Raw genomic sequence first — 13960 nt, 5'->3', positions numbered from 1 at the left:
TCCAGGACCTTACAGTCAGGTAGCAGTTATAATGCATGAGTTTCAATGACCATTATACAGTATGGTACAGGGAGTAACATATGTCGTGTAAACCGTGACTTCTGGAGCTGTTCAAATAAGTAAGGTTGATTACAAGGAAAACTAAAAAGAGTCATTTGAATGGAGTCTTAAAAGATAAAAAATAGGCTCTTACAGTGAAATGGTCCACTTCGTACAGTAGACCACATACGAAGATAATTTCATAGATGTTGTACTTCCCATGCAATTGCACTGTGTTAAAGCTGAAACTCTTAAAAAGAAAGAAAGAAGAAAGAAAAAAAAGAGGAATATGCTGTCATCTATTTCTATATTCTAAGTCTCCAGTTCTGAGTCTGTCCATTTAGGAATTCATATGCTAAAGCTGATATGAGTGGTCTGTAAAGAACATTTATGCAGAATAAAGTTAATTTATGACATAACAAAGTCCATCATACATTTCTATGAAAAATATGTGTGCAATTTTATAGGTGGTAGAATCAAAGGCCCCAGTGGTTATGAAATGGACAGAAAATCCTCAAAAGGTTCTGTGATCAGTGGTATAGTATAAATGTGTTTTTCTTTTACTACTCCTGGCTTTTTTGAGAAGTTCCTCACACTTCCAACATTTAGTTTTATTCCTATATTTTGCTCTGAAGAAAATATTTGGAGAATTATAACAATAATAAATTAGAATAGCAGAGCTGTTATACTTGATACATGTTAAGTGTTTGATGTTAACTTAATATCAAACATTTTCCAGATAGGTCAGTATTCAAGGAAAAGATGCATAGAGATTCCTATTGTATACTTAGCAAAATGTGTCCCAATATCATCTATGTACCCACAGAAGTAAAAGAAGAAATAAGTAACTAATTAGAAATTAAGAAAAAAGAATATAAGGAGTGTTTGTGAACTGATGAGTAGATTGAAGGCTAGTGTGCTTAGAGAAGTAAAATGTGTGATTGCATGCAAGGAAGCTGGTGGACCTTAAGAAAGTATTCAGATAGCTAAAGATGCAAGTAGAGAGATCAGCAAGGAGCGCAAAATGAAGTAGAACCCAAGGGCTTTGAGGCTAGACTGTAACTGTAAGATTACAAGTACAGTTTCTGTAACACTTTCATATTTTACAATTGGTTTCTGTTTGGGCGATAGTTTTGAAGGGAGTAAACCTTTGCTGGCAATCTGATGACCTAGTCTTCTATGTCAATTGTAGTCAGCATATAACCCCTAGAAATTACCCTAATATCCATATTGTCCTTCGGAGTAGCGGGGAGAAGAGGAGAGGAGAGAAGAGAGAAGTGTGTTAAACACAGGACTAAGCACATAGTAAGCATGTGCTTTACCATTGAGCTATACCCCAGTCCTGACATACTTTTTAAATGAGTCATATGTTCTGTAGCCATAAAAGTGCCAAAAATTGATGAAATGTAATTGATGCTATCTATGTTTTTGTTTTTTGGGTTTTTTTTTTCTTTTTTTTTTTTTTTTTTCTTTTGGTCTTTTTCGTTTTTATCTGTATCAGGGATCGAACTCAACGACTGCCTGCTTGCAAGGCAGGTGCTTATGCCGCTGAGCTAAATCCCCAGCCCCTATCTACGTATTTAAACTACAATCTTGTAACAATGTATTTTTGCCACTGACTGCCTGTGTTGAAACCTCATATATTAGGCCATGATAATTTAGTTTGGGAAAAGTTGAGACAGGGTGACACTCCACGCTGGCTCAAACTCACAGTGATCCTCTTGCTTCAGCATCCCAAGTTCTGGGATTACAGGTAGTTGTCCCCACACCCAGCAATAATTTAGAATTGTTGATCTCATTTCTCATGTAAGATCCAAAGGTGCCAAATATGTCAAGCAAATCCCAGTTTAAGCCATCTGATCACAGTTCGGTGTTCTTCTGAGATGAAACAGATCAGAGAAGTATGTATTTGCTTGTTTAACTTTCTGGGAATTCACTATTCACACTTCCCTCTACCTGATACCTGTAAATTCTTGGCTAAAAAGTCATTGCCCAAAGCTGTAAATTCTTGACACTGTTAAGTCCTGGACTCATTCTCACTACCAAGCTGATCTAACATTTTGGAAGACTGTTAAAATGATAATGCCTGCCCTTCTACTCAGAATTAAATAGAGATTTTCCAAAGGATGAGGCAACTTACTTTTAGTACTTTAAAACCTTAAAAAAAGCCTTTCCAGACGTACAGGTTTTACATACAAAATATATAAACAAATGAGAAGGGATAAGGGAACTATTGTGAATTTTTGTAAGGCTGAAATTCTGCTGCTACCAAAGGACAAAAGGATGCAGGAAAACTGGAAAAAACTCACAACATAAGACAAAAATTCTGAACTACTGTACTCTGGAAGGAGGACTTAAGATGTCAGTACTCAGAGGTCCAAAGATGCAATATAAAGTAGAATTTTCTAGTTTCGTTGATAGATATAGAAAAGATAAAAAGCCATAATGTTAATTATGTAATGTTAATTAGGTAGGATGTTAAAGATATATAGACCTACTGATTGCATACTTTATAGATAAAAAATATGTAAGATTCAGATGAGTGAAGCACTGTGCCCAGAGCTAGTTATTGATAGAAATGAAATGGAAAACATAAAGAAATATTAGTGTATAACTATAAAAGCTCAAAAAAATACGTTTTCTCAACAGCTGGATAACTAGATTTTGTAATGAATATTATATGAGCTCTCTGATGTCAAACACCCTATCAGAGTAGTTAGGTTAATTATAATTATTATAAAAGATATATAAGGATTCCTGTGTCAGCTTGAGGCTGAGTAATGGCCTCTTCAGGCTCTTCATCTCTTAGCCCAAGTTAAAGGAGTTTTAGGCTTTGTATCTCCTTGCAGATGACTGTCTGAGGCAGAAGGCGGCCTTCTGGTTTTCTGCTTTATTTTTATTACCTTTCGATGAGTTCAGTGTTGTTACAGTTCAATACAGAAATTTTGACTCTTATACAAAGCATATAACTTAAAAGTTTTTCTATATTCTGTAATTTTATTATATATTATATATAATTCTGAGATTCAGTTGAACAACGAAATTTTTTACAGAGCATTCATCTTTATAGGCAAATTTTTCAGGAAAGTACTTACGGTATTGTTTGGGCTATCTACATAAGGTGTATACAGAACATAAAATAATTTTGAGTTCAGAATTTTTGAGGCCTCATCCTCAGGATATCTCATGTATGTACAGATATGCCAAAATTGGGGGAAAAAATCAGAAATCTAAAACAAGATTTTTGTTCCCAAGCATTTTGGATAAGGCATACTCAAACTGTAGTCACAATAAATTGATAGATTATGTAAAGAACAGAGCATTCTGAATTTCTAGTGACTTCATTTTTCTGGCTTATGCTATGTGTCCATCACCAGTTGGTAGAAACAGGGCATTCTGCCCTAGCTCTGAAACCCGTGTCCTCCTTTCTCACTCTGGCCACATGGAGAGCTAGAGATTTGCGTAAGTTTTCTCTTTGAGTTGATTGAGCAGTGACATATGATGCTTCCATCTGTAGCCCATGGAGAACTGGTTCTGTGACCCCACCTAATCTTAAGAGAACATTAACTGATGGGGAAATGAATAGAATATGAGACAAGGACCATTTTCTCTTCACCAAATATTTATCAAGTGCTTACTATGCATCACGTAGTCTTCCAGGCCCTGAGGAAAGAAGGAAGGCGGCAAGGAAGGAAGGAAGGAAAGCGGCAAGGAAGGAAGGAAGGAAGGAAGGAAGGAAGGAAGGAAGGAAGGAAGGAAGGGATTCCTGTTTTCATAGAGCATACATTCTGTAGTCTGTACTTTAACTACTTTTTAGTTAATTTTACATATTCTTTACGAGTAACTGTTGTGCCTTACATATTTCTCGTATATCTTTAAATCTTTTCTATTTTGTTTTTTTTATCTCTAGAAACTATCTCTTTCAATTAGTGTTTGCAGTACAAAATCAATATATTTATGGTTGATATATGTACATATCACATCTGAATCCTCTTTACTTCCCCTCCCCCTCCCCTCCTTTCTCCCTCCCTACCTTCTTTCTATCTCTATATTGTCTACTTACTCATCTCTAGAGCTCCCCTAATTTTAAACACAGGAATTCCCTTTACTATATACATTGAAGAATAACTACCTGATCTCATACTGTCCCTAGAGTCAGTCTAGTCTATTCTCAGCTAATTTTAATTATTAGAAAATACTTCCATATATTTATCTGGTCAAAACTTCTATCTCTGGAACTACATATAGTCCCATAATGATTCTTCAAATATTTTCAGTAATTGTTAAAGTATCCCAGTCATCTCATCTCTAGTACATTATAAGATAGTTTCAGGCTGCCTATTTGATTGCTTTTCTTTTGTTTATATTTTGATTTTTTCAGAGAGAGGGTTTTTGCTATATAGTTTAGGCCAGTCTTGAACTCACTATGTAGCCTAGGTTAACCTTACACTCATAGCAGTGAAAGCTCAGGTGATCCCCAAGACACCTGGCTGTGATTATTTTCCTTTTAGAGCCTTCTGTTTTCATTGCATTTTTTATATACCACTTTAAAAACTTATTATAATATTCGAAAGAGCTATTTCCACAATTGAAAAAATTAATACAAAAATAGACAACTATTCCAAAAGATAGATCTCCAGTGATGTCCTTTTTCCATATTCTACAAAAACTCCAAAAACCCTTTACTCAATTTGTGACTAAATTACCAGAAGTTGTTCAGAGATGATATCCAACACAAAAGCGGCAAATATTTTAACTTTATAATTAACATATTAAAATGCTAGTCGAGATTATAAACAGGCTTTAAATCTTATAAAATCAATTAATAATTTAATAACATACATTAGAGCATATCAATACATTAAAACTGAGTCCTATAAAACAACTATAATGGCTCAGGTTATGGCTGGTCTTACAGATACCAAAAATAATATAAAATGTTTTAACTATACAAGAAGAGGCATAATAAAAAAATTACAAAGTTCTTATTAGATCTAATAAACACTACAGCTACAACACGTCAAAAAAAAAAGTGTCTCTAATAAAAAAAAAAAAAAAAAACCCTCAGGTTCCATGCCTAGACTCTGTTTGAGATGCCAGAAAGAGAGACATTACACCAGATATTGTTGTTCTAAGTTCCATAATGATGATACACTTTTGGCAAAAAAAATGAGCTAAAGGCCTTTCCTCAGGCTGGCAAAACAAAAGAGGCACAGCCTATGAATCAATAAGTCAGTCAACTTTACCAAGCACAAACTCTCCAACAGATTCAAAAACATCAAAGCTGGCTCCCCAGAGAGATGTTAACTCACTTACCAAAAAAACATTTCAAAGTATAAGATTAAATCTTCCTACAGCTACAAAGTCACTCTCATTAGAGGTGACAAGACCACCCCAATTCCCACAGGAATTTTGGATCTCCCACCAGTTGATCTTATACTAAAAAAGGCTAATCTAAATTTTAAAAACATTGTTGTGCCTAATATAATTAATTGTGATTATAAAGATGCAATACAAGTTCTTGCATGTGCTATAGATTTCTAGGATTTAAGCAAAACTAGGTATTACAATTGATTTTGTTACCTATAAAAAAATCCATCTTCCATTAAATATAAACAGATCAAAGAAACCCTCAGAACAAAACTATAAAAAATTTTATTTTACACAAAATATAAATAAAAACAAGCCTGTATGTTTTACAAAGATCAATAAAAAATACTTTAAAGGTCTAATATATACCAATACAAATATGTCTGTGATTACATCAAAACAATGCCCGGCCATTTGGCCAACACAAAAAACTCATACAGCCATTATTAGACTAAAAACCCTTCAATGTGTGTTACAAAGTTCCTCACTTTTGCCTTATAAAGAACCACAGCAACAAAAAGGTTTCTTTTTACTTTATATAACACCTACTCCAGTTAATTTATAAAAAAGAGATTTGTTACAAAAATAAAAATTAATGCTGACTAGTGATTCTGGTTTTAAAACTAAACAGGTTCCAGTTTAAAAACTGAACAAATATATTCAGGTCGTAAAATTTAAAAAAGATAATTAAAATGAGATATCAAAAAGACAACTAAAAAACTTACAAAAAATCAAAGAGCTTATTAAAATTATACCTAAAAATAACAGACATAATATCAGATATCAACAGGTTTTTTAAACAAAGACCATTATACTTCTCCCCCACAACAACTGTACCTTTACAATAGAAAACTAAAGAGCCTGTAAGATAAATCAATGGCCCCATACTAAAAAAAAGCTAACTCAATTACACAAATTAGTTAAATAATTACAGCTAAAATGTATAAAAAGTTCAGTTAACCCTTAAAATACTCCTCTCTTGTTATTCCACAAAAATCAAAAAAATACAGGTTGTTACAAGATTCAAGAGCTATAAATGCTTACTTATTTCCTATAGAGACACTACAACCAAAACTGCCAAATCCAACTACAGTTCCTAAAAAATGGCCTCTCATCGTAATTGAGTTAAAAAATTGCTTTTGTAACATTACTGTTTTTCCCACAGATAACTATTTTTTGCCTTTTCCATAATTTAAACTTTAAAATACTAATATATCTAATAACATAAAAACAAGGTTATGATTATGTCTTAATAGATAAAAGATCCACAAAAAATACACAGCATTGGTGGGAGACACAACCAGTGCTAAAAACAGCCTTATATAACTACTCAGCCAAGCTAAGCCCCCACAATACCTGCCTATCAGCCTAAAAATCAACCTCCAGCTTTCCCCAAAAACCAAAAAAAAAAGAAAAACCCAAATAATCCAATAAAACAACAGCCAAGCAACAATTCGTGAGGCTAAAAATATAATCACCAAAAAAAAAAAAAAAAAATTCCACCTACTTCTAAAAATCTTTTGGTTGCCTCAATGGCTCTGCTAACAATATCTATATATACAAAATGTCTGTCTCAAAAATAACATAATAAACTTATGTCCCTAATCTACCATTACATAAACCCATTATTTAAACAGATTCTCCACCTAAAATTTATCATAAACTAAATATAATTGGTCCTAAGTTAAATGCTATTACAAGACCACTCATTTGTACATAATTCCCTTGCTTTATAACAAATGCATATGTCCTTAAAAAGGTATTAAAAAATACAAAGAGCTGTCCATCAAAATAAGTAATGCCCTCCAAAAAGTATTATCAATGTCCCAACAAACCCAAAAACTTGACAAACAAATTCAAGATTAAAACAAATTTTCTGATGCTGTAAATCAGTTAAATCCATTCAACTATCTAAAGACACATTTCTGGCTTTATGTTAATATACTTAAAATAATCTGTGTGTTTCTCCTTATTCTATTCATAGTCTGTCAAAAAAAGAGCCCAAACGGGCCAACTCCTAAACAACATTCAACTACAACTTACCCTAACCCAGCTTGTATTACAAAAAAAAAAAAAAAAAAAAAGATATTGCAGACCACTATAAAGTGGCTCTGAGCAAGATTTAAAATTAACCAATTGGCTTTCTATGTTTATCTATGAGTCTGTCCAAGGCCTAGGCTTTCATTGCATTTTAAACCATAGTCATGATAAAAATGATTGGAAGAAAGCAGTTATTTAGCACGATACAGTTGAGACTGTAGTTTTGTTAGAAAAGTAATGCTTCCTAGAATGGAAGTTGTAATTATAATTTGAAAGTCCAAATAAGGTGAGAAGAAAAAAAAAAAAAAAGCGTGATGAACATTTAAATGAATGCTTCAAAATAGACCAAGAGAAAGAAAGGACTCTGCCTTGAGCAAATGGTGATGAGTGAAACTAGGGAAAGTGTGAAAACTCTTGGAATGGCTGGAATAGATTAAGGTGTTTAGGTACATTGCAACTCTCAGATAAGTGAAGTCTGAGATCAAATGAGTATTTCAAAGAAGGACTTGTAGTGGAATTTTGTGCTGTAGTAGATAGAAGAAACATTAAAAAAAGAAACACCTTTGGCCAGACCACTAGAAGAGGTTGCTGTTACCCAGCAGCAGGTCTTCACATGGAGGATACAGCCAAAAAGAAGTCATCTGAGCAAAAAGACAGATACCCAGGAAGCATTTGGATAAAATAGGAAGTGTAAAAACTCATTTGTACTTGGTGACAAGAATCAGATTCTTGTCAAATGATAAATAATGCAAGTAGCTAACACATACAAGGCCTAACAAGACGTTATGCTCAGTGTTCCAGATAGCACCACTGAATTTTCACAACAGCTCTACAGTTAGGTACTTTTATTATTCTCATTTTATAAATGAAAGAACTGACCCATATAAAAATGAAATAAATTTGCTGAACATCACACAGGTATATAGTAAGAAGTCAGAACTGGGATCTTAATGTAGGTAACCTGGCCCTGAAATCTGCCTCTTAATCATCATATCTTATTGAACTGTACTGTGATGATTGATTTCAACCTACTTTCTTTCATCTCTTGTAAATAACTAATCTGTGCCCTTCTTTTTTTTGCATGGTGCCACATTTCCTACTCCTCTCAAGGAGCCAGTGCCTTCCTGGCCTTTTCTTCTTCCCTACTATTAAAACCTACTCTGTGGAAAGAAGCTAATAAGCTCATTCATTCAATCACACCAAGGTATAAATAACTGATATGGCTTACTATAAAATAGTACAACAAGGCTGAGTTTTACTTACGGGTGTGTTGTGGGGAAAGTTAAGGGGCCATAAGGTCCTGACCTCAAACCCTGTTGAAATGTAAGTTATGTGTGGGCCTGGGTGGATGAGTAAGTTGCGTGTGTCACCATCCAGACCCTTTGAATCACAGCACTGTTTAGCTGGCCTGGGGCTTGTGGGAACCCATCTAGTAGAAATAAGATAAGAACATGAGAGTGGGAAAAGAAAGACAAAAGCAATATCTTTTTATATTAAGTAATTTTAGGAATACACTATTAGTTTCTTGATTCATTATCTAGTGGAAGAGTTTTGATATAATCCCATGAGACTTAGACCTCAGGAGAAAGCTTTGACTTGGGTATAGTCTTGGATGAAAAGAGAGAACTCTATTCAAGAGCTTAAGTGTTCATCCTTTTACATCAGATCTGGGTAATGTCAAAGATTGATTTTTCCCCCCTCTTTATCTCCTACAGAAATAGCCTTGTCAGATGGGCCTCTGTCTTACCTGCTCTAGGAATTTTATAGTCTTGAAATGTCACCCTAAAATTATCCTTATACCCTTTTCTTATTCCACATGTCAATCATCAAGCCTTTTCCTTCCTTTCTTTAAATAGTCCTCATATATTTCAATCTAGTGCTGTTCAGTGAGCACCTGCTGAGTGTCTGCTCTACGCCAGTTACTGGTGCTGGGCATACACAGATCCTTATCTTAAATGTCCCATCTTCTAGGACAGGTTGTAGCATGACCTAATCTCATAAGCATTGAAGTGCAGAAGTGGTGTGCAAAAGAGAATTCTTCTGCTGGGGATGGTAAATGACATAGTGCCTGAACAGGACTTCTAGGATGAAGAGAGTTTGTCAGAAAAATATTGGAGGGTAAAATACTGCAGCCAAAGGGCAAAGCGACTGCAAAGGCCTGGAAGCAGTTTCACTATATAGAATATGAAGTTTGAGTCAAGGAGTGTGGGAAAAGATCTCTTTGGCTTTTTTCATTGTCAGGTCACCTTATGCCTAGAGCATCACCTTCTTTATTTTCATGTCTGTGATTTATTTAAGACCTACTATTTTTTTTTTAATCCCTTGCTAAAGTCTTACCTATGTGCTATTCATTGATACTTTGGCCACTGTATCTTGACACTTGTGTGTTTGTACACCTTGTGTGTTCTCAGCCTCCATCCTCAGGCCCCCATTATGGCTGTTTGGTACAAGTCTTTAAAGGTGGTGGAAAGGGGAGTGACAACTTCCACTCACATCTCTGTAGCCATATACGTTAATGATCAGATTTGCATATAGTAATTTTTGAAAATGTATTGCAGTTAAGGGACTGTTATGAAAATAGCTCCAGCACTTTGTTAATCACAATAATATAATTTATTATATCAAAGAATTCAGTTCAGCAAGTGAGTTTTTCATCTATCTGTACATATAATAACAATATTAAGAAAATACCACACAGTGGAAGAAAATAGAAAGTAGTGACCTCTTTTCCATGTAAAAGAAGAAAGAATTTACTCAAATTTATGTTCATGTAGCTTTGGGATTTAGCTGTTTATTCAATTTCTTCTGTTCATCAATTTTCATACAGTTTGAAACAAAAATGCTACTTCTAAAATTTATGTACTGCTACAAAAGAAAGTTATAGGGAAAATACTGTCTAAACTGATTTTTATGCTAATTTACAACTTCTTTTTTAAGGATGCTGGGCAGTTTTACGCTAAATATAAAGAAACAAAATTGAAGGAAAAAGAAGATGCACTGACTAGAATTGAACTTGAAACACTTCAAAGTAAGTTTGAAATGTCTTACTGTGTTAACAATGTCATGTAAACCAATGATCTAAATTTGGATTTTCCTTTAAGTTTAGCAGTAACTAAGTTTTTTGTGTTTTTTTTTTTTTTGCCAGTAGTCAGTTGTATATAATGTATTATGAGTGTTCTATTCCTGAACCATCCAAAGTCTATTAAAAGTATTCTATTCCTGAACCATCCAAAGTCTGTTATCAGAAGGAAGGATAAAATCGACATGGGGTTATACAACTCCTCAAGTAGGGCCACCAAAAATCTGCCAAGGTCTACTCTAGTACTGAAATTACAATTGATTTTTAATGTCAAATGTAAGCAACTGCTACAGTAACACTGCTGTAGTAACTGGGAAACGTGAAAATATCAGTGATTTTTGTTTTGAAAGTTTTGTTTCATTTGCAGCATTGTTATGTAGTATAAATAACCTTGAATAAATTATTAATGTATTGAAAAGACATTTTCTGATGCACACTCAAGACCATTCTTCTAGATTTTAGGAAAAGTTGAGCATACTGTTAAAGAAGACATTTCCCAAGTTCTGGTCTTTTTGTCTAATTTTACCATGTTTCCATCCTTCCTATATATGTACATTCTGTCTTTACACTGCTTTATTTTATTCATCGCCTTTAATACTACTTAACAATTTATTACTTTTGTTTATATCTCATTTCCTCCCAATGGAATGTAAGCTTCATGAGGCAGGCTCGTCATCTGTTCATGGCTGTGTCCCCAAGTTCCCGGGACTAGAGAGAGCTCTTCTTCCTTCTAACACAATCCTTTGTGTGCCTGGGCATCTTTTGAATGGGGACTTTCTTTTTCATCCTTGTGTCTACAGCCTCTGACAGTGTCCTTTCACACAGTAAATTTTCAGTAAGTGGATGAATAGGTAGATATTAAAATTAATGTAATACCATGAATATTAAATGTCTACCACACATCAGTCCATATGGAACTCTATGTCAGGGGACACAGAATTTAATTCAAAAAGTGTCATGTTCAGATCAACTGTATAACTTTATAAAGCAGACTTCCATGAAGGTGGAAGAGTTAGGATAAGATTCCATATTAAGATTAAGTAGATATGTGTTGGAAAGTAGATGTAGCAAATAAAACTCTAAATGTAATTTTTATATAATTGTTAAAGTAAAATTGGTACCTAATCTTTTTTTAGGCCTTTGGATTAGTCAAAGAGAAAAAAAACTTATTTGGAAGGAAAGAGGCTAGGGATATAGCTCAGTGGCATGGTGCCTGCCTGGCAAACATGAGGTCCTGAGTTCAATTCCCAGTTCAAACAAAAAAATTTTCCCCCAGCACTCAGGAGGCTGAGGCAGGAGAATTGTTATGAGTTTGAGACCAATCTGGGCTACAAAGTGAGCTCAAGCGTGGCCTGAACTGCATAGCAAGACCCTGTCTCAAAAAGACCAAAAAAAAATCTACCTGATCTAAAATTTACCTGTAGAGCAATGTAAATATACAGTATTTCATTACTCTCAGAGTCATCTTATCACTTTTATCTAGTTTTTGTAACAAAACACTTGTTATAATTTTGATATGTGTTAGAACTGGCTTAACAATAAAGGATTAAGTATACGCACTACCCTTATGAAACGAGAAAGGTTAAACAAAAAAATTAATTTATGCCACTGAGCTAAACACCTGGCCAAAAGTATTTATCATAATGTCAAGGCTCCTTTTGAGGGCCATAATCACCTTCCCAAACTTGCTCACAGATTTTTGTTCTGCCTAAGAGTTTGATTAACATTCTCCAATTCTTATTTTGTTATTTAGCAAAAAAAAAAAAAAAAAGATTATGTAAAGACAAATGTAAATAGGTAAATACCTGAAACTTCTTTCTGTCTTCAATAAAATGTGTAATTGTCTTCTAAAACCCTAGAAAATTCTTCACTAACTTATCAGTTAATAAAACTCAATGGAATAGACAGAGTTGTATTAAAAACAACACTTATTTTAGGCTCTGAATAATCAATTGTCTCTCATCTCATGTTTTTTATATCAGTGAATATATGGAAAAGGTAGTGAATCAACTATTAAAATGATAAAAAACAATCACATTCACTGTTAACAATGTCAGAACTGTCATGTATTTTTTAATGTAGTCTCTGATGGTTACATGCAAAGAATCTTTTAATTAATTTTGTTAACTTCATTACAGTGTTCTGTATTGTATACATTAGAATTAATACATAAAAGCTCCAAATCCCCTAGTGTGCCCCTCTTCTTCTTAATTTTAAAGAACATCATTGGAATACTGAGTTCATAACATTTCCATCTACTTAATTGTGTAAATGTGTCTCGTGCAAATTAGCAGTAGCTATTTTATGCTGCCTGTCTTTCATGACCTAACTGTTAATCTGCCCTTGTGCCTGTCTGCTTTTCTGCCCAGGTCATGCAGCACTCTCAGGGGGCTGTCCCAGAACTACTATGAGTAGGGTATAACAGTCTTATAAATTAGTATTTTAGGGGATGGAAAGTGGGAAAATGGTAATTTCTTTAAAATAAATACCTTCTGAGAAGTTTTTTTAAATAAAAAGAATAAAAATGATATAAAACAATGTAACAAAACAATAAATAGATTAACAATCATTAATTATTATCTTCAAATCATTAATTGTTATCTTCAAATTAATTGTTCAGATTACAAGATATAGGCATAAAAAAATCAAACAATGAAAGCATTAACCATTCTTTTTGATAGATTAGTAATATTGTAACCTAATATATGTATATCTGTCTATATCTATATATCTATCTATATATATATATATATATATCTTTTCCTTTCTTTTCTCCTTTCCCCTTTCTTAGTCAGTTGTTCTTTCCTTTTGAACAGTTTCTTTGACTTTTTCTTTTTTTAATTTTATTTAAGGAGAAAAAAAAAAGCAGAGAAAGGGTACAAGTTATACAGATTGACAGAAGAAAATAAACAGTAGGAAATCACTAGTTAATGGATTACATATTGTCATCTCAGAAATAATTGTTCAAGTCACAAAATTAAAGCTTGTAAAGTGGACATTCCAACAATGACACTGCAAACAGTTCTGTTCAATGGTCCAACAAAACTCAGTAATATGGTTATCTATCTTATACACTTAAATATACATGCAGTTATATCATTTAGAGCACTTTCTTTTCCTCTCTTTTGTACAATGACAATTACACATTTTGGGTTTTGTTACTCCCACAGTTCTTATTACTTTTTTGGAAGGGAGTAGAACCAAATGTGACATAACAGAACAGAGTCAATCAAATCAAAAGGGTGGACATAATAGATAATGTAAAAGCATAATACAAGGTGATCAATAATGGTTACCATAATGCCTCCCGCTATCTCTAATAGAATTGCCTATATCATCAGTTATAATAAAATTGAACAAAACAGTAAAGAACAAAACCGACAAAACCAAAACATTGGAGACATTGTAGGTCTTCAAAAGTAGATAAAAGTC

General features: G+C 33.5%; 1 protein-coding gene across 3 annotated transcripts in view; it reads left to right on the top strand.

The window, feature by feature from the left end:
- The window catches only part of Dnajc1 (DnaJ heat shock protein family (Hsp40) member C1), a 200852-nt gene that overhangs the window by 88061 nt on the left and 98831 nt on the right, over positions 1–13960 (top strand). For all 3 annotated transcript variants that reach the window (XM_063237927.1, XM_003463883.4, XM_013145999.3), the window contains exon 7: positions 10387–10477. In XM_063237927.1, coding sequence (XP_063093997.1) covers positions 10387–10477 — 91 coding nt within the window. The remainder of the gene's footprint in view (positions 1–10386; positions 10478–13960) is intronic.

Source organism: Cavia porcellus, unplaced genomic scaffold (genome assembly GCF_034190915.1).
Source record: "Cavia porcellus strain 051 isolate PalLab524CR breed Dunkin Hartley unplaced genomic scaffold, mCavPor4.1 scaffold_27, whole genome shotgun sequence".
Lineage (NCBI taxonomy): Eukaryota > Metazoa > Chordata > Mammalia > Rodentia > Caviidae > Cavia > Cavia porcellus.
This window is presented reverse-complemented; position numbering and strand designations above follow the sequence as displayed.